General features: G+C 42.5%; 1 protein-coding gene across 1 annotated transcript in view; it reads left to right on the top strand.

The window, feature by feature from the left end:
* Positions 1-18,459, top strand: part of LOC129834628 (myosin-binding protein C, cardiac-type-like) — a 63,579-nt gene that overhangs the window by 336 nt on the left and 44,784 nt on the right. The window contains 5 exon segments of the mRNA XM_055899803.1: positions 14,697-14,870; positions 15,172-15,249; positions 15,406-15,554; positions 15,759-15,876; positions 17,888-17,936. Coding sequence (XP_055755778.1) covers positions 14,697-14,870; positions 15,172-15,249; positions 15,406-15,554; positions 15,759-15,876; positions 17,888-17,936 — 568 coding nt within the window.

Genomic DNA, 18,459 nt, shown 5'->3' with positions numbered 1-18,459 from the left:
TATCTAAAGACGTCACTGAATTGTTTTACCTCCTCTCCCTTTTCCCTCTGTAATAACAAATCCCTCCCAACCTGTGGGACTGGTGGGACTTTTGATCACTGATCATCTCATGTCATAGGGTCTTGTCTTCACAGTTGCATTTCAGAGAGGTTACATTTGAAAGTTGTTGCTGTTACAAGGGTGAACTTGACCAATGCCTGCCTCTTCAGCTTCATATTAGCTATGTATGTCTTCTGTGCAGTTTTTCTCTCTATTTGATCCATTGAAACTGTAAAGGGAGTGTACAGTGCATTCGAAAGTATTCAGACCCCTTGACTATTTCCACATTTTGTTATGTTACAGACTTATTCTAAAATTGAGTAAATAGTTTTTTCCACCTCATCAATCTTCACACAATACCACATAATTACAAAGTAAAAACAGATTTTTAGAAGGATTTTCAAATGTATCATTTTTTTTTTTAAATTACATTTACATAAGTATTCAAACCCTTTACTCAGTACTTTGTTGAAGCACCTTTGAAGCCTCTCTCTGTACTTTGCTCCGTTCATCTTTCCCTCGATCCTGATTAGTCTCCCAGTCCCTGCCACTGAAAAACATCCCCACAGCATGATGCTACCACCACCATGCTTCACCGTAGGGGTGGTGACAGGTTTCCTCCAGACGTGATGCTTGGTATTCAGGCGAAAGAGTTCAATCTTGGTTCCATCAGAACAGGTTCCATCTCATGGTCTTAGAGTCCTTAGGTGCCTTTTGTCAAACTTCAAGCGGGCTGTCATATGCCTTTTACTGAGGAGTGGCTTCTGTCTGGCTACTCTACCATAAAGGTCTGATTGGTGGAGTGCTACAGAGATGGTTGTCCTTCTGGAAGGTTCTCCCAGTTCCACAGAGGAACTCTGGAGCTCTGTCAGAGTGACCATCGGGTTCTTGGTCACCTCCCTGACCAAGGCCCTTCTCCACTGATTGCTCAGTTTGGCCGGGCGGCCAGCTCTAGGAAGAATCTTGGTGGTTCCAAATTTCTTCCATTTAAAAAGTACGGAGGCTACTCTTTTCTTGGGGACCTTAAATGTTGCAGAAATGATTTGGTACCCTTCCCCAGATCTGTGCCTCGACACAATCCTGTCTTGGAGCTCTACGGACAAGGTATGTGCCTTTCCAAATCATGTCCAATCAATTTAATTTACCACAGGTGGACTCTAATCAAGTTTTTAGAAACATCTCAAGGATGATCAATGGAAATAGGATGCACCCGAGCCCAATTTCGAGTCTCTTGGCAAAGGGTATTAATACTTATGTAAATAAGGCATTTCTGTTTTTTATTAATTTAATCAATTTAGAATAAGGCTGTTACGTAAAACAATGTGGAAAAATGGAAGGGGTCTGCATACTTTCTGAATGCAATGTACTGGTGGTTACTTCCAAGCCTTTTTAAAAATAGAGAAGTAACACCCCCTCTTCCTCCTGTGTGAGAAAAGTAACGCTGTCTCCATACTGTGTTTCTTTGACCACACCCTCCTCCATCCTCCAGTCCTTGGGAAAAGGGTCTATGTGCTAAGCAATGCATGTCTTTCAATGTTTTAAAACACATACAGTAGAGGCCAACCCCGTTTTGGTTACAAAGCAGAGCAACAGTAGGATTAACATAAAAGTACAGACCACTTATATATTCACCCCCATGAACTCATAAAGAAAGTTGTCCAACCATCATCTCACATTGTAGTGTTTATGCAGCACCCTATAAACAAGCCTTTTTCCCTGTAAAATTTTCTCACAGAATTCTAATTTTCGGAATAATGTACATGTGTGCTGTGGCAGGAGATGTGTAAACAGAGCTACTGCATAAACATGGCTAGGTTTTATTGAATCCAGCCCACTGTCATTTTATTCTGGATCATTACGGAGCCTATTGTTACCAAATGAGTCTGCATGGACGTTGCATATTTATAATCCCCTACGTATTTATTTGGACTGTCACGGTAGTCTGTTGAAGAAGGATTGAACCAAAGCGCAGCGTGGTAAGTGTTCATGCTTTTATTTACAACTGAACACTAATAACAAAAATAACAAAGAGAATGAACACATAACCGAAACAGTCCTGTCAGGTGCAGAAACACAAAACAGAAAATAACTACCCACCAAGCATCGGTGGGGAAAAGCTACCTAAGTATGATTCTCAATCAGAGACAACGATAGACAGCTGCCTCTGATTGAGAACCACACCCGGCCAAACACAAAGAAATACAAAACATAGAAAATGTTCCCGTGTCCCGTGGTCCTGTGGTCCCGTGTGGTCCCGTGTGGCTCAGTTGGTAGAGCATGGCGCTTGCAACGCCAGGGTTGTGGGTTCAATTCCCACGAGGGGACCAGGGTTCAATTCCCAAGGGGGGACCAGGATGAATATGTATGAACTTTCCAATTTGTAAGTCGCTCTGGATAAGAGCGTCTGCTAAATGACTTAAATGTAATGTAAATGTAAAATGAACATAGAATGCCCACCCAAATCACACCCTGATCAAACCAAAATAGAGACATAAAAAGCTCTCTACGGTCAGGGTGTGACATGGACAATGAAGCTAAAACGTAAATTGTCTCTATACTCCAGCATTTTGGATTTGAGATCAAGTGTTTTATATGAAGCGACAGTACAGAATGTCACCTTTTATTTTAGGGTATTTATATTAGCGCCGGAGAAGAAGGCAGACGTTTTACGTGTCCCCAATCGATTGTGTTTTTTTGTTCGTTTATTTGCGGTTTTTGTAACTTATTTTGTACATAATGTTGGCGCTACAGTCTCTTATGACCAAAAATAACTTCTGGACATCAGGACTGCGATTACTCACCATGGACAGGCAGAATACTTTTTTTTCTTAAACGAGTCTGACGAGCCCGACCCGAACGATATACTGTTTTTCGGGAACAGGCCCAGATCCCCGTGATTTGCATGAAGAGGAGGCAGAGAAAATGGGGACAAAGGGCGGGCTGCCTTCTGATAATTCGTAGGCAATCGAATAAACCTCCTCTTCCTTCCATTCTGCTAGCAAACGTGCAATCTTTGGAGAATAAAATAGATGACCTACGCGCAAGATTACACTACCAACGGTACATTCAAACTGTAATATCTTATCCTTCATGGAGTCATAGCTGAACGACGACACTATCAACATACAGCTGGCTGGTTATACGCTGTACCAGCAGGATAGAACAGCGGCGTCTGGTAAGACAAGGGGCGGCGGGCTTTGTAAACTCAGCAAAAAAATTAACATCCTCTCACTGTCAACTGCGTTTATTTTCAGAAAACTTAACATGTGTAAATATTTGTATGAACATAACCAGATTCAACAACTGAGACATAAACTGAACAAGTTCCACAGACATGTCACTAACAGAAATGTAAAAATATGTCCCTGAACAAAGGGGAGGGGGGGTCCAAATCAAAAGTAACAGTCAGTATCTGGTGTGGCCACCAGCTGCATGAAGTACTGCCGTGCATCTCCTCCTCATGGACAGCACCAGATTTGCCAGGTCTTGCTGTGAGATGTTACCCCACTCTTCCACCAAGGAACCTGCAAGTTCCTGGACATTCCTGGGGGGAATACCCTAGCCCTCACCCTCCAATCGAACAGGTCCCAGACATGCTCAATGGGTTTGAGATCCGGGCTCTTCGCTGGCCATGGCAGAACACTGACATTCCTGTCTTGCAGGAAATCACGCACAGAAAGAGCGGTATGGCTGGTGGCATTGTCATGCTGGAGGGTCATGTCAGGATGAGCCTGCAGGAAGGGTACCACATGAGGGAGGATGATGTCTTCCCTGTAATGCACAGCATTGAGATTGCCTGCAATGACAACAATCTCAGTCCGATGATGCTGTGACACATCGCCCCAGACCATGACGAACCCTCCACCTCCAAATCGATCCCGCTCCAGACTACAGGCCTCGGTGTAACGCTCATTCCTTTGACGATAAACGCGAATCTGACCATCACTCCTGGTGAGACAAAACCGCGACTCGTCAGTAAAGATCAATCTTTGCCAGTCCTGTCTGGTCCAGCAATGGTGGGTTTGTGCCCATAGGCAACGTTGTTGCTGTGATGTCTGGTGAGGACCTGCCTTACAACAGGCCTACAAGCCCTCAGTTCAGCCTCTCTCAGCCTATTGCAGACAGTCTGAGCACTGATGGAGGGATTGTGCTTACCTGGTGTAACTCGGGCAGTTGTTGTTGCCATCCAGTACTTGTCCCGCAGGTGTGATGTTCAGATGTACCGATCTTGTGCAGGTGTTGTTACACGTGGCCTGCCACTGCGAGGACGATCAGCTGTCTGTCCTGTCTCCCTGTAGCACTGTCTTAGGCATCTCACAGTACGGACATTGCAATTTATTGCCCTGACCACATCTGCAGTCCTCATTTCACCTTTATGTAACCAGGTAGGCAAGTTCATGCCTCCTTGCAGCATGCCTAAGGCACATTCACGCAGATGAGCAGGGACCCTGAGCATCTTTCTTTTGGTGTTTTTCAGAGTCAGTAGAAAGGCCTCTTTAGTGTCCTAGGTTTCATAACTATGACCTTAATTGCCTACCGTCTGTAAGCTGTAAATCTCTTAACGACCGTTCCACATGTGCATGTTCATTAATTGTTTATGGTTCACTGAACAAGCATGGGAAACAGTGTTTAAACCCTTTACAACGAAGATCTGTGAAGTTATTTGGATTTTTACGAATTATCTTTGAAAGACAGTTTTGCTGAGTTTATTTTTGTAAATAACAGCTGGTGCACAATATCTAAGGAAGTCTCGAGCTATTGCTCGCCTGTGGTAGAGTATCTCATGATAAGCTGTAGACCACACTATCTACCTAGAGAGTTCCTCTGTATTTTTCATAGCTGTTTACATACCACCACAGACTGAGGCTGGCACTAAGACCAAAATTGAATGAGCTGTATTTCGTCATAAGCAAACAAGAAAACTCTCACCCAGAGGCGGTGCTCCTAGTAGCCGGGGACTTTAATGCAGGCAAACTTAAATCTGTTTTACCAAATTTCTATCAGCATGTTAAATGTGCAACCAGAGGAAAAAAAACTCCACCTTTACTCCACACACAGAGACGCATACAAAGCTCTCCCTCACTCTCCATTTGGCAAATCCGACCATAATTCTATCCTCCTAATTCTTGCTTACAAGCAAAAATTTAAGCAGGAAGCACCAGCGACTAGATCAATAAAAAAGTGGTCAGATGAAGCAGATGCTAAGCTACAGGACTGTTTTTCTAGTACAGACTGGAATATGTTCCGGGATTTCTCCAATGGCATTGAGGAATACACCACATCAGTCATTGGCTTCATCAATAAGAGCATCAATGACATCGTCCCCACAGTGACCGTACGTACATACCCCAAACAGAAGCCATGGATTACAGGCAACATCCGCACTGAGCTAAAGGCTAGAGCTGCCGCTTTCAAGGAGCGAGACTCTAACCCGGAAGCTTATAAGAAATCCTGTTATGCTCATTCTCATCGACGGGGTTGCAGTGAAGCAGGTTAAGAGCTTCAAGTTCCTAGGTGTCCACATCACCAACAAACTAACATGGTCCAAGCACACCAAGACAGTCGTGAAGAGGGCACGACAAAACCTATTCCCCTCAGGAGACTGAAAAGATTTGGCATGGGTCCTCAAATCCTCAAAAGGTTCTCCAGCTGCACCATCAAGAGCATCCTGACTGGTTGCATCACTGCCTGGTATGGCAACTGCTCGGCCTCAGACCGCAATGCACAACAGAGGGTAGTGCGAACGGCCCAGTACATCACTGGGGCCAAGATTCCTGCCATCCAGGACCTCTATACCAGGCGGTGTCAGAGGAAGAACCTAAAAATTGTCATCGACTCCAGCCACCCTAGTCATAGACTGTTCTCTCTGCTACCGCACGGCAAGCGGTACCAGAGCGCAAAGTCTAGGTCAAAGAGGCTTCTAAACAGCTTCTACCCCTAAGCCATAAGACTCCTGAACAGCTAATCAAATGGCTACCTGGACTATTTGCATTGCCCCCTGACTCTTTACACCGCTGCTACTCTCTGTTGTTATCATCTATGCATAGTCACTTTAATAACTCTACCCATATGTACATATTCAACTAACCGGTGCCCCCGCACATTGACTCTGTACCAGTACCCCCTGTATATAGTCTCGCTATTGTTATTTTACTGATGCTCTTTAATTACTTGTTACTTTTATTTCTTATTCTTATCCGTATTTATTTTTTAACTGCATTGTTGGTTAGGGGCTCGTAAATAAGCATTTCACTGTAAGGTCTACACCTGTTGTATTCGGCGCATGTGCCTAATAACATTTGATTAGATTTTTATTTTCATACTGTATGATTCACTTGATTACGAATAATAATTGCTGAATTATGAATAATGATGAGTGAGAAAGTTACAGAGGCATAAATATCATACCCCCCCAAAAAATGTGAGAGGTTAGCATGTTTTGGGGGCATGATCTTTGTGCATCTGTAACTTTCTCACTCATCATTATTTACGATTCATTCATGATTATCCATAATCATTGTAGCATCCACATTAATGTAGAAGTGGTCAGAAACATATTTGATTCTAATTTACAATAAAAGTGACTCCAAAATGTAACAATTCATTATTTACCATACATTTCTATTGGGCACAACATAATTTGAAACACAACGAAAGCAAACTGCAAATGCATCCAATAAGTTTGTACAGTCACAAGCTTGATGTAGTCATTGCGTGCTACGAATATGGGAGCAAATACTAAACTTTTGACAAAATGTTATACACTGCAAGTGATTTTGTACAAATTCTTATGACACCTTCAAATGGGCGGACTAGATACATAAAGTGAGTTGATTTCTAAACGGTAAAACATGTATGTATGAAAATACCCCAAAATAAAAGGTGACATTCTGTACTGTCGCCTCATATAAAACATTTTATCTCAAAGTTTTAGCTTCACTGTCCAAATAAATACATAGGGGAGTGTACGTAAGTGTAAGTTCAAAATTCCGAGTGCATCATTTCATGCACCACTGAGTTCATGTTTAAATATCACTCATCATGTGCCGATGATCCAGAAATGCCTCACAGGATACCAACCCGACAAATGACTTTCCACTTTTTTGGGTCACATGGAAAGCATTGCCATTCACTGTGGAAAGAGCAACTCAACAGATCAGATGACAATGCAGCCTCCTCCCAGTATCAGTTACTCAGATACAGTATGTCCGCTAGATGTCATCTAGCGTTCCAGATCTCCCAAAGTAATTTAGTATTAACATCAAGACCCTGCTATCAACAGATAATTATTCTGTAAATCAGATTTTTATTGAAGTGTCTTTTAAATGTAAAATGAGTCTCTCTACTGATACATAGATGCTTTGCACTGCAAAGTGGTTTTGAATTCCCCAACTGATGAAGAAATAGTTTGTGGTGAACTATTTGGACTGAAATAAAACAAGAACTAGACGATACAGGTGAACTATATACACTGCTCAAAAAAATAAAGGGACCACCTAAACAACACAATGTAACTCCAAGTCAATCACACTTCTGTGAAATCAAACTGTCCACTTAGGAAGCAACACTGATTGACACTAAATTTCACATGCTGTTGTGCAAATGGAATAGACAAAAGGTGGAAATTATAGGCAATTAGCAAGACACCCCCAATAAATGAGTGGTTCTGCAGGTGGTGACCACAGACCACTTCTCAGTTCCTATGCTTCCTGGCTGATGTTTTGGTCACTTTTGAATGCTGGCGGTGCTTTCACTCTAGTGGTAGCATGAGACGGAATCTACAACCCACACAAGTGGCTCAGGTAGTGCAGCTCATCCAGGATGGCACATCAATGCGAGCTGTGGCAAGAAGGTTTGCTGTGTTTGTCAGCGTAGTGTCCAGAGCATGGAGGCGCTACCAGGAGACAGGCCAGTACATCAGGAGACGTGGAGGAGGCCGTAGGAGGGCAACAACCCAGCAGCAGGACAGCTACCTCCGCCTTTGTGCAAGGAGGAGCACTGCCAGAGCCCTGCAAAATGACCTCCAGCAGGCCACAAATGTGCATCGGGCCCTCATATGCACGTCGGGCCCTCATACCACCCTCATGGAGTCTGTTTCTGACCGTTTGAGCAGACACATGCACATTTGTGGCCTGCTGGAGGTCATTTTGCAGGGCTCTGGCAGTGCTCCTCCTTGCACAAAGGCGGAGGTAGCGGTCCTGCTGCTGGGTTGTTGCCCTCCTACGGCCTCCTCCACGTCTCCTGATGTACTGGCCTGTCTCCTGGTAGCGCCGCCATGCTCTGGACACTACGCTGACAGACACAGCAAACCTTCTTGCCACAGCTCGCATTGATGTGCCATCCTGGATGAGCTGCACTACCTGAGCCACTTGTGTGGGTTGTAGACTCCGTCTCATGCTACCACTAGAGTGAAAGCACCGCCAGCATTCAAAAGTGACCAAAACATCAGCCCGGAAGCATAGGAACTGAGAAGTGGTCTGTGGTCACCACCTGCAGAACCACTCATTTATTGGGGGTGTCTTGCTAATTGCCTATAATTTCCACCTTTTGTCTATTCCATTTGCACAACAGCATGTGACATTTATTGTCAATCAGTGTTGCTTCCTAAGTGGACAGTTTGATTTCACAGAAGTGTGATTGACTTGGAGTTACATTGTGTTGTTTAAGTGTTCCCTTTATTTTTTTGAGCAGTGTAAGTTCATTGGGTAAACACTTACTGGTCCTAATGCTAGCTAACTGCTTTGCTTGCTTGCTTTTTTTCCTTTTCTTTTTACAATAACTGTTGTTAGTTGAAATTACGTTTCAACCTTTATATTATATTTTTTTCTCATTTACTTTACTTTATATGGAGGAATTGGAGTGAAATGTAATATAAATAGGCCCAATAAATACACTGTTGAGGTTAAGGAGGAGACACCAGTCATCACTAGCCTGAAAGAAGAAGCACACTTGGAAGCCCAGCAAAGACGTAACATTCTTTCTATGCTTGCTGCGCAACTAAAATAGTCTCACTAATCCCTCTACTGTGCTACCTGTGCCCCTGTCACTGGAGTTGCCTGCTGAGTGCATTTATTAGTGGGGCACATATGCATTCTATATTTAAACCCATAGGATCATCTTGCTCTATGTGGAGGTCATTTCATTTGTGATGTAATGAGCTGATTGGAAACCATTCCCTGGTTAGAGGGTAATAAAACACCTGATACGACTCACAGAGAGGAGAAATGTATTAGACAATAAAAACCTCTCATTAACAACACATTGGAGAGCTCTGATATTAACCCACTGCAACGCAGAGATGATTGCAATGATAAAATCAGCATTTTCAGCATTTATCAATTTCAATTGATTCATTCAACTGAATTCAAGACTGTGGTACAATTTAAGGCTCTATTCAGTGCATTCGTAAAGTACTCAGACCCCTTGACTTTTTCCACATTTTGATACTTTACAGCCTTATTCTAACATTTATTTCATTTTCCCCCCTCATCAATCTACACACAATATCCCATAATGACAATGCAAAAATATATATATTTTTTTTTTGCAAATGTATTTTAAAAACCAATGGGAATATCACATTTACATAAGTATTCAGATCCATTACTCAGTACTTTGTTGAAGCATCTTTGGCAGTGATTACAGTGATTATAGAGTCTTCTTGGGTATGACGCTACAAGCTTGGCACACCTGTATTGGGGAGTTTCTCCCATTCTACTCTGCAGATCCTCTCAAGCTCTGTCAGGTTGGATGGGGAGTGTCACTTCACAGCTATTTTGAGGTCGCTCCAGAGATGTTTGATTGGGTTCAAATCCGGGCTCTGACTGGGCCACTCAAGGACATTCAGAGACTTGTCCTGAAGCCACTCTTGGCTTTTCTTGGCTGTGTGCTTAGGGCTGTTTTCCTGTTAGAAGGTTAACCTTCGCCCCAGTCAGAGGTCGTGAGCGCTCTGGAGCAGGTTTTCATCAAGGATCTCTCTGTACTTTGCTCCGTTCATCTTTACCTCAATCCTGACTAGTCTCCCAGTCTCTGCCACTGAAAAACATCCCCACAGCATGATGCTTCCACCACCATGCTTCACCGTTGGGATGGCGCCAGGTTTCCGCCAGACGTGATAATTGGAATTCAGGCCAAAGAGTTCAATCTTGGTTCCATCAGACCAGAGAATCTTGTTTCTCATGGTCTTAGAGTCCTTCAGGTGCCTTTTGGAAAAGTCCAAGGGGGCTGTCATGTGCCTTTTACTGAGGAGTGGCTTCCGTCTGGCTACTCTACCATAAAAGGCCTGATCGGTGGATTGCTGCAGAGATGGTTGTCCTTCTGGAAGGTTCTCCCATCTACACAGAGGAACTCTGGAGCTCTGTCAGAGTGACCATCGGGTTCTTGGTCACCTCCCTGACCAAGGACCTTCTCCCCCAATTGCTCAGTTTAGATGGGCAGCCAGCTCTAGGAAGAGTTTTGGGGGTTCCAAACTTCTTCCATTTAAGATTGATGGAGGCCACTGTGTTCTTGGGGACCTTCAATGCTGCTGAAATGTTTTGGTACCCTTCCCCAGATCTGTGCCTCGGCACAATCCTGTCTCGGAGCTCTACGGACAATTCCTTCGACCTCATGGCTTGATTTTTGCTCTGACATACACGGGCAACTGTGGGACCTTATATAGACAGGTGTGTGTCTTTCCAATTCATGTTCAATCAATTGAATTTGCCACAGGTGGACTCCAATCAAGTTTTAGAAACATCTCAAGGATGATCAATTTCGAGTCTCATAGCCAAGGGTCTGAATCCTTATGTTACAATTTTTTTTATACATTTGCAAACATTTCTAAAAACCTGTTTCCGCTTTGTCATTATGGGGTATTGTGTGTAGATTGATGAGGGGAAAAAATTATTGAAAACATTTTAGAATAAGGCTGTAATGTAACAAAATGTGGAAAAAGGAAAGTGGTCACAATACTTTCTGAATGCACTGTATAACCTTATTTGTAATTTGCCTGAAGAGCTTCCATTTGATAATGGAACTACTATGGTGTATCATTGTAGTGCACTTCAAAGGTTTTACATCACAATTTACTGCAAAAATCCATCCAATCCACCACTGGGCATCTTAAAACTTCTTAAGGCTAGGGGGCAGTATTTTCGTTTTTGGCTAAAAAACGTACCCATTTTAAACTGCCTATTTCTCAGCCCCCGAAACTAGAATATGCATATAATTGTCAGATTAGGATAGAAAACACTCTGAAGTTTCCAAAACGGTCAAAATTTTGTTTGTGAGTTAAACAGAACTGATATTGCAGGCTAAAACCTGAGGAAAATCCAATCAGGAAGTGCCCCTGTTTTTGAAACCTCTCTGTTCCTATGCATCCCTATTGCCCATTTAAAGGGATATCAACCAGACTCCTTTTTCTATGGCTTAGGTGTCAACAGCCTTTAGACATAGTTTTAGGCTTTTATTTTGAAGAATGAGCGTGAACGACCACATTGCGTAAGTGGATAGGTGGGGGCTCTCAGAGTGAGTTGTGCGCAAAAGAGAAAGGCAGCCATTGTTACTCCCGGTCCTAGTGAAAAGCCAACTGTCCCGGTTAATATATTATCGAATATATATTTGAAAAACACCCTGAGGATGGATTATGAAAAACGTTTGACATGTTTCTGTGGACATTATGGATATAATTTGGAATTTTTGTCTGCGTTGTCGTGACCGCTCTTTCCGGTGGATTCCTGGGCATAACGCACCAAACTAACGGAGGTATTTGGATATAAAAAATATCTTTATGGAACAAAAGGAACATTTGTTGTCTAACTGGGAGTCTCGTGAGTGAAAACATCCAAAGATCATCAAAGGTAAACGATTAATTTGATTGCTTTTCTGATTTTCGTGACCAAGTTACCTGATGCTAAGTGTACTTATTGTTTTGTCGAGCGATCGATAAACTTACACAAACGCTTGTATTGCTTTCGCTGTAAAGCATAATTTCAAAATCTGAGACGACAGGTGGATTAACAAAAGGCTAAGCTGTGTTTTGCAATATTGCACTTGTGATTTCATGAATATGAATATTTTCTAGTAATATTATTTACCTGTGGCGCTATGCTACGCTATGCTATTCAGCGTTGCTGATGACAATTATCCCGGATCCGGGATGGGTGGTTCAGAAAGGTTAAACAGAATTCTTTCATTCTGACCCATCCCTGCCTCTCCAGTCTCAGCATTTGCCAAGAAACCAAAGACTCAGGTGGCAGAGGAAGGGGCAACAGTGGTTTTTGAGACCGAGACAGAGAAGCCTGATGCGAAGGTGAGATGGCAGAGCAACACAAAGGACCTTGCCTCTGGCGACAAGTATGTGATCAAGGCAGATGGAAACAAGCACTCACTTACCATCCAAGCAGTCACCAATGAGGACGGCACTGCCTATGCAGTGATTGCCGGAGGGTCAAAAGTCAAGTTTGACCTTAAGGTGAAGGAGAAAAAAGTCATGGAGGAAGTCAAATTGGAAGTGAAGGAGGAAGTGAAGAAGGAAGTGAAGGAGAAGGAATGTGGGAGTCTATTAGGTTGTAGACCTTTTTCCAGAGCCATACTCACGTATGAGCACAGTGTGAGGAGCACCGAGCACAGAGGCCACCAAACACCATAAACGTTTTTTGAACACTGAGCACTGTTTACTGCACTGCTGGTTGTTATCACCTCAATCACAGTCTGTTTTAGACAATCATTCAGTATGTTTCATTTCATCAAGCACAGAGCACAGTGTGTACTGTAACATTACCTACATATTTGACCACACAGCAACCCTTTCAGCCTGGCAGTAGGAACTGTGTGTGGTTTGATAAAATGCCTGGGGTCAGAGAGAGAGAGTGGCTGTGGAGAGCTCAGACTTGGAGCAGCTCCAGCCTGTCCAGTGCTGCTGTGATTCACATCAAACCCTCCCTGATGACCTTCACCCTGGCCTGACACAAACAGATGGTTTCCTCATGAGTAACCACAGCAGTGCTCAGGATAGATAGTCACAAGAGGCATCTGACACCCGCACACAAATACATTACAGATAGGCCCACTCAGAGCCATCTACCAAAAGATTGTCTATTATATTGACAAGATAGTCGATTGACCACTCCAACAATGGAAATACATGTCCTTTAAAGATAGAAGGCAGGCAGGCAGGAAGAGGTGAGATCAGGTGGAACCATTCTAGCCAATGAGAGGGTAGATACTTGTATGAACAACAGGTCATAGAGATATACTGTATATCTGTGCCATTATAGCGTCTGTGACCAGCTGGGCAGCGCCATTGAGGCTGTCTCCATTTTAAAGTAAACAATTTTCATCTTCTTCATTGGCTGATTGCTCCCAACTGTTAGGAATCCTGACCCAGTTGACTAATTTAAAATGGTGGAACCCTCAATGGCAATGTCCATGTTAAAATGGGTTATATCCATGATGAGTCCTCTATCTATCTCTATGACAACAGGCACAACTCTGATATAAAGTCGTTTTTTTCAAAGTTGACGAAATGCCACGTGCATTCACTTATGAAATGCCACGTACATTCGTAACAACCTAATCATTATGGAACTTCTATTCAATCAAATAAAACTCACGTAGCAAATGAGCAATTCCATTTTTTGTTGACCAAATTCAACACTCTCTCATTGACTACTGCACATTTGAAACAGATGGGGAGCGCCATGGACAAACAGCAAACAAACACTTTTTATGGAAATAAAATTATCTCTTGCCTTGTGAGTCTTGCAAAGGTCGTAGGCCATATAAACTGACTCTACAAAACATTAGGAACACCTTCCGGATACTGAGTTGCATAATAAACATTGTGCCCACTCAGAGGTGAGGAAATAGTCAATGAAATGCAACAACATATCGTAGGCCTACCAAACATGAATCAAAATGCGTGCAATGTTGCAAAAAAACGGTAAGGGAATGACATTTTGTAACGCTAGTGATTACTGTACGTTTATATGTAACATAGATTTAACAAATATGTTTATAAATTTGGGAAAACAACATCAAACATGTGCCTACGGAAACAAAGCGCTCTCAAATGTTAAGACATTTTATGAGTTAAGAGAACATGCGCATAGGCTAAGCTTCGCCACAAAATGTAACCCCTCGAGCATCCCATTGGTTCCTGCATGATGCCTACCCTCGAGCAACCCATTGGTTCCTGCATGATGCCCCCCCTCGAGCATCCCATTGGTTCCTGCATGATGCCCCCCCTCGATCATCTCATTGGTTCCTGCATGATGCCCCCCCTCGAGCATCCCATTGGTTCCTGCATGATGCCCCCCCTCGATCATCTCATTGGTTCCTGCATGAATGCCCCCCTCAAGCATGCCATCTTCCTGCTTGTGTGACACTTTTGATATTGTGGATTTCACAGGATGGTCTATGCAATTAAAATGTGAGTCAATTAAAGTATTACCTGAGTTTTTCGGGGGTCCACCACCAAAGAACATCCAGCTAACTTGTCACAACTGTGGGAAGCATTGGAGTCAACATGGGTCTGTGGGGGGGGGGGGGGGGGGTGGTATGCAACTCAGTATCTGGAAGGTGTTCCTAATGTTTTGTAGACTCAGTGTATATGGCCTACAGTCCGAGAAACATTCAGTTCTATGAGTCTTTCATTGTTAACTCTTTGTTACCAGAGGAAGCCCGGGGTGGAGCAGGGGACCCAGCAGCTTCAGATCCAGCTGCTACAGACACTGAAGCACCAGCAGAGGCCCCAACCCCAGCAGAGACCCCTGCAGCAGCGGACACTACACCAGTAGCACCTCAGCCAGGTGCCAATATACAGGACCATGACACTACAGGATTTGATGGTTAGACCAATGTTTACAGATTGTTTCCACCGATCCTTTGAGCTACTGGATACACGCTTGTGGTGATGTTGTAAGGTCACAATGCATGACAATGGAGACATTGTAATATACTTCACTGAAAAACTTGTGCATTTGACTTGCCAGTATCACAATTTAACTTTGTATCAGCCTTCACAGAGCTTCTGTGAAGAAAAAAAAACAACAACAAAAAAACAGATGGTATAACTATCCTTGGTAGTTTACTTGCTCCCGGCTTCTCCCTAGCTCTGTCCTGTTTAACATTTTCCTGTTCCCTTCTCAGAAAGTCAAGCCCCTGACACGAAGATAGACCTCACTGGCCTGTTTACAGAGAAACCCCAGAGTGGGGAGGTCGCTGTGGGTGAATGACACCATTACATTTTAGTTATTTAGCAGACTCTCTCATCCAGAGCAACTTAGTGAGGAACAGCACCCCAGAGATCATAGCCATTCATGCAAGCCATTCATAAAGATGTTATGGCCATGTCAAGGCATGTTTCCCTACTGTTGTGTCCAGGTGAGAACATACATTTTGTGGCTAAAGTGAATGCTGCTTCACTGCTGAAGAAGCCCACCATCAAGTGGTTTAAGGGGAAGTGGATGGACCTGGCTAGCAAGTCTGGAAAGAACCTGCAGCTCAAGGAGCTTTATGATCGTAACTCTAAGGTTAGACTTTTGTCCCATACATGAGCATGCTACATACTGTTGTCACCAATGTACAGTTCTGAACATCATGATAGGTTGGACACTGCAATGAGCTGTTAAAAGTTGTTCAGGAAAGTCCTAGAGATCACCTTGCAAAAGACTTCAGAGGTTTTATGGTTTTGGCTGACATTATTATTACCAGGAATTTTTTAACTTTGTTTTCAGGTCTACACCTTTGAGATGCAGATCATTGCAGCCAAGCCCAGCTTCGCTGGAGCTTACAGGTGTGAGGTGTCATCCCGGGACAAGTTCGACAGCTGCAACTTTGACCTAACTGTGCATGGTGGGTGCCCTCATACAGTACAATCACTAGGGGCAGCTTAAAACCTCTAACGAGTCACAAACCCGGATCCGGGATCCCCCCATCAAAAAAGCTGACTAGCATAGCCTAGCCTAAAGCCACAGGGATATCATATAATAAAATGTTCATGAAATCACAAGTCCAAGACACCAAATGAAGGATACACATATTGTGAATCCAGCCATCATTTCTGATTTTTAAAATGTTTTACAGGGAAGACACAATATGTATTTCTATTAGCTAACCACCATAGCAAAAGACACAACTTTTTTTCCCCACCATTTTTTTCCTGCATAGGTAGCTATCACAAATTCGACCAAATAAAGATATAAATAGTCACTAACCAAGAAACAACTTCATCAGATGACAGTCTGATAACATATTTATTGTATAGCATATGTTTTGTTCGAAAAATGTGCATATTTCAGGTATAAATCATAGTTTTACATTGCAGACACCATCACAACTCTCACCAAAGCAACTAGAATAACTACAGAGACCAACGTGAATTACCTAAATACTCATAATAAAACATTTATGAAAAATACACAGAGTACAGCAAATGAAAGACAAAGATCTTGTGAATCCAGCCAATATTTCAGATTCTTTAAGTGTTTTACAGCGAAAACACAATTTAGCATTATATTAGCTTACTACAATAGCCAACCACACAGCAGCATTGATTCATGCACGTTAGCGATAGCGAATAAACCAGCAAAAGATATTACATTTTCCACTAACCTTCTCAAAACTTTATCAGATGACAGTCCTATAACATCATATTACACAATACATATATTGTTTGTTCGAAAATGTGCATATTTAGCGGCACAAATCGTGGTTATACAATGAAAATAGTAGCCAAGTTGCCAACAAAATGTCGGAAGAAATCTTGGGAGAGGCACCTAATCTAATCAATAACTAATCATAAACTTGACAAAAAAATGCAGGTTGGACAGCAAATGAAAGATACATTAGTTCTTAATGCAACCGCTGTGTTAGATTTTTAAAATTAACGTTACTACGACATACAGCATGCGTTAAAGCGAGACCGCACCGAAATTAATGGCGGAATAGTAGTTTTACATTTTTCAACAGAACAACGAATTAACATCATAAATAGTTCTTACTTTTTGATGAGCTTCCATCGGAATCTTGTGCAAGTGGTCCTTTGTCCAGAATCATCGTTGCTCGGTTGTAGATTGAAGTCTTCAACTTAGGAATTAGCAGCAAACATTAGCTATGTGGCCCAGACGTGCCCAACTCTTCATAACGCAGCACAAAGAAATATCCGAAAATCGCAATATACTGATATAAACTGATGTAACTTGGTTTAAAATAACTACATTATGATGTCTTTAACACCTATATCGAATAAAATCAGAGCCGGATATATCTAAGGCCTATAAAGAGAGCTTTTCAGAATGCCATCCTGAGGTCTGTCTTGCGCCATGACGAACGTTGAAAGAGTGCACCCCACGTTCCAAGACCCTTTATATGGCCTCAGATCTGCCTAGCAACACCATTCCAATTCTCACTGCTTACTGACATCTAGGGGAAATCGTATGCAGTGCATGTTGACTCATACATTACATACAAATTAGTAAACTGACCCTGGAACAGAGTGCCCGATTTCAGATTTCTCACTTCCTGACAGGAAGTTAGCTGCCACTTGAGTTCTGTTTTACTCACAGATATAATTCAAACGGTTGCAGAAACTAGAGAGTGTTTTCTATCCAATAGTAATAATAATATGCATATTGTACGAGCAAGAATTGAGTACGAGGCAGTTTAATTTGGGAACAAATTTTTACAAAGTCAAAACAGCGCCCCCATATTGACAAGAAGTTCAGAAACTACAATTGTTCTTATTTTCTCCTTAGTGCCTTTCCTTGCTAAAGCATACAGTAAATATCAGTTATTTTTTTATAGTACCTGTGGTATAAATATCAATGATAGAGAAGAGATAAGTGATTATTCTATCATGTTTCAGAGGCCCGGGCTGTGGAGGGATTTGACATCAGGGCAGCTTTCAGGCGCACGTAAGCTCAAAAAGAATGTGTGTGTGTGTGTGTGTGTGTGTGTGTGTGTGTGTGTGTGTGTGTGTGTGTGTGTGTGTGTGTGTGTGTGTGTGTGTGTGTGTGTGTGTGTGTGTGTGTGTGTGTGTGTGTGTGTCACAGGAGGTTGGTGGCACCTTAATTGGGGAGAACGGGCTCAAGGTAATGGATGGAGCTGAATAAATGGAATGGTATCAAATACATCAAACACATGGTTTAATGCCATTCCATTCTCTCCGTTCCAGCCATTATTATGAGCCATCCTCCCCTCAGCAGCCTCTACTCGCGTGTGCGAAAGTGAGAAGGATTGAAGGAAAAGTATATGAAGTTGTTATTTAGCAAGCTGTATCAACAAAACAATACAAATCAACTTTGTACAATGGTATTAATTAAAGCATTTTTCGACAGCCTCAAACTAGCAGTCTGTGCATATTGTTGGATGGTTATTTAAATACTTCTCTTTTTTTGTATACAGTATGTGCCAATACACAATAAGTAAATGGGGTGT

This window comes from Salvelinus fontinalis, chromosome 35 (assembly GCF_029448725.1).
Source record: "Salvelinus fontinalis isolate EN_2023a chromosome 35, ASM2944872v1, whole genome shotgun sequence".
Classification (NCBI taxonomy): Eukaryota; Metazoa; Chordata; class Actinopteri; order Salmoniformes; family Salmonidae; genus Salvelinus; species Salvelinus fontinalis.
The sequence above is the reverse complement of the archived record's forward strand: the minus strand, read 5'-3'. Positions and strand labels throughout refer to the sequence as shown.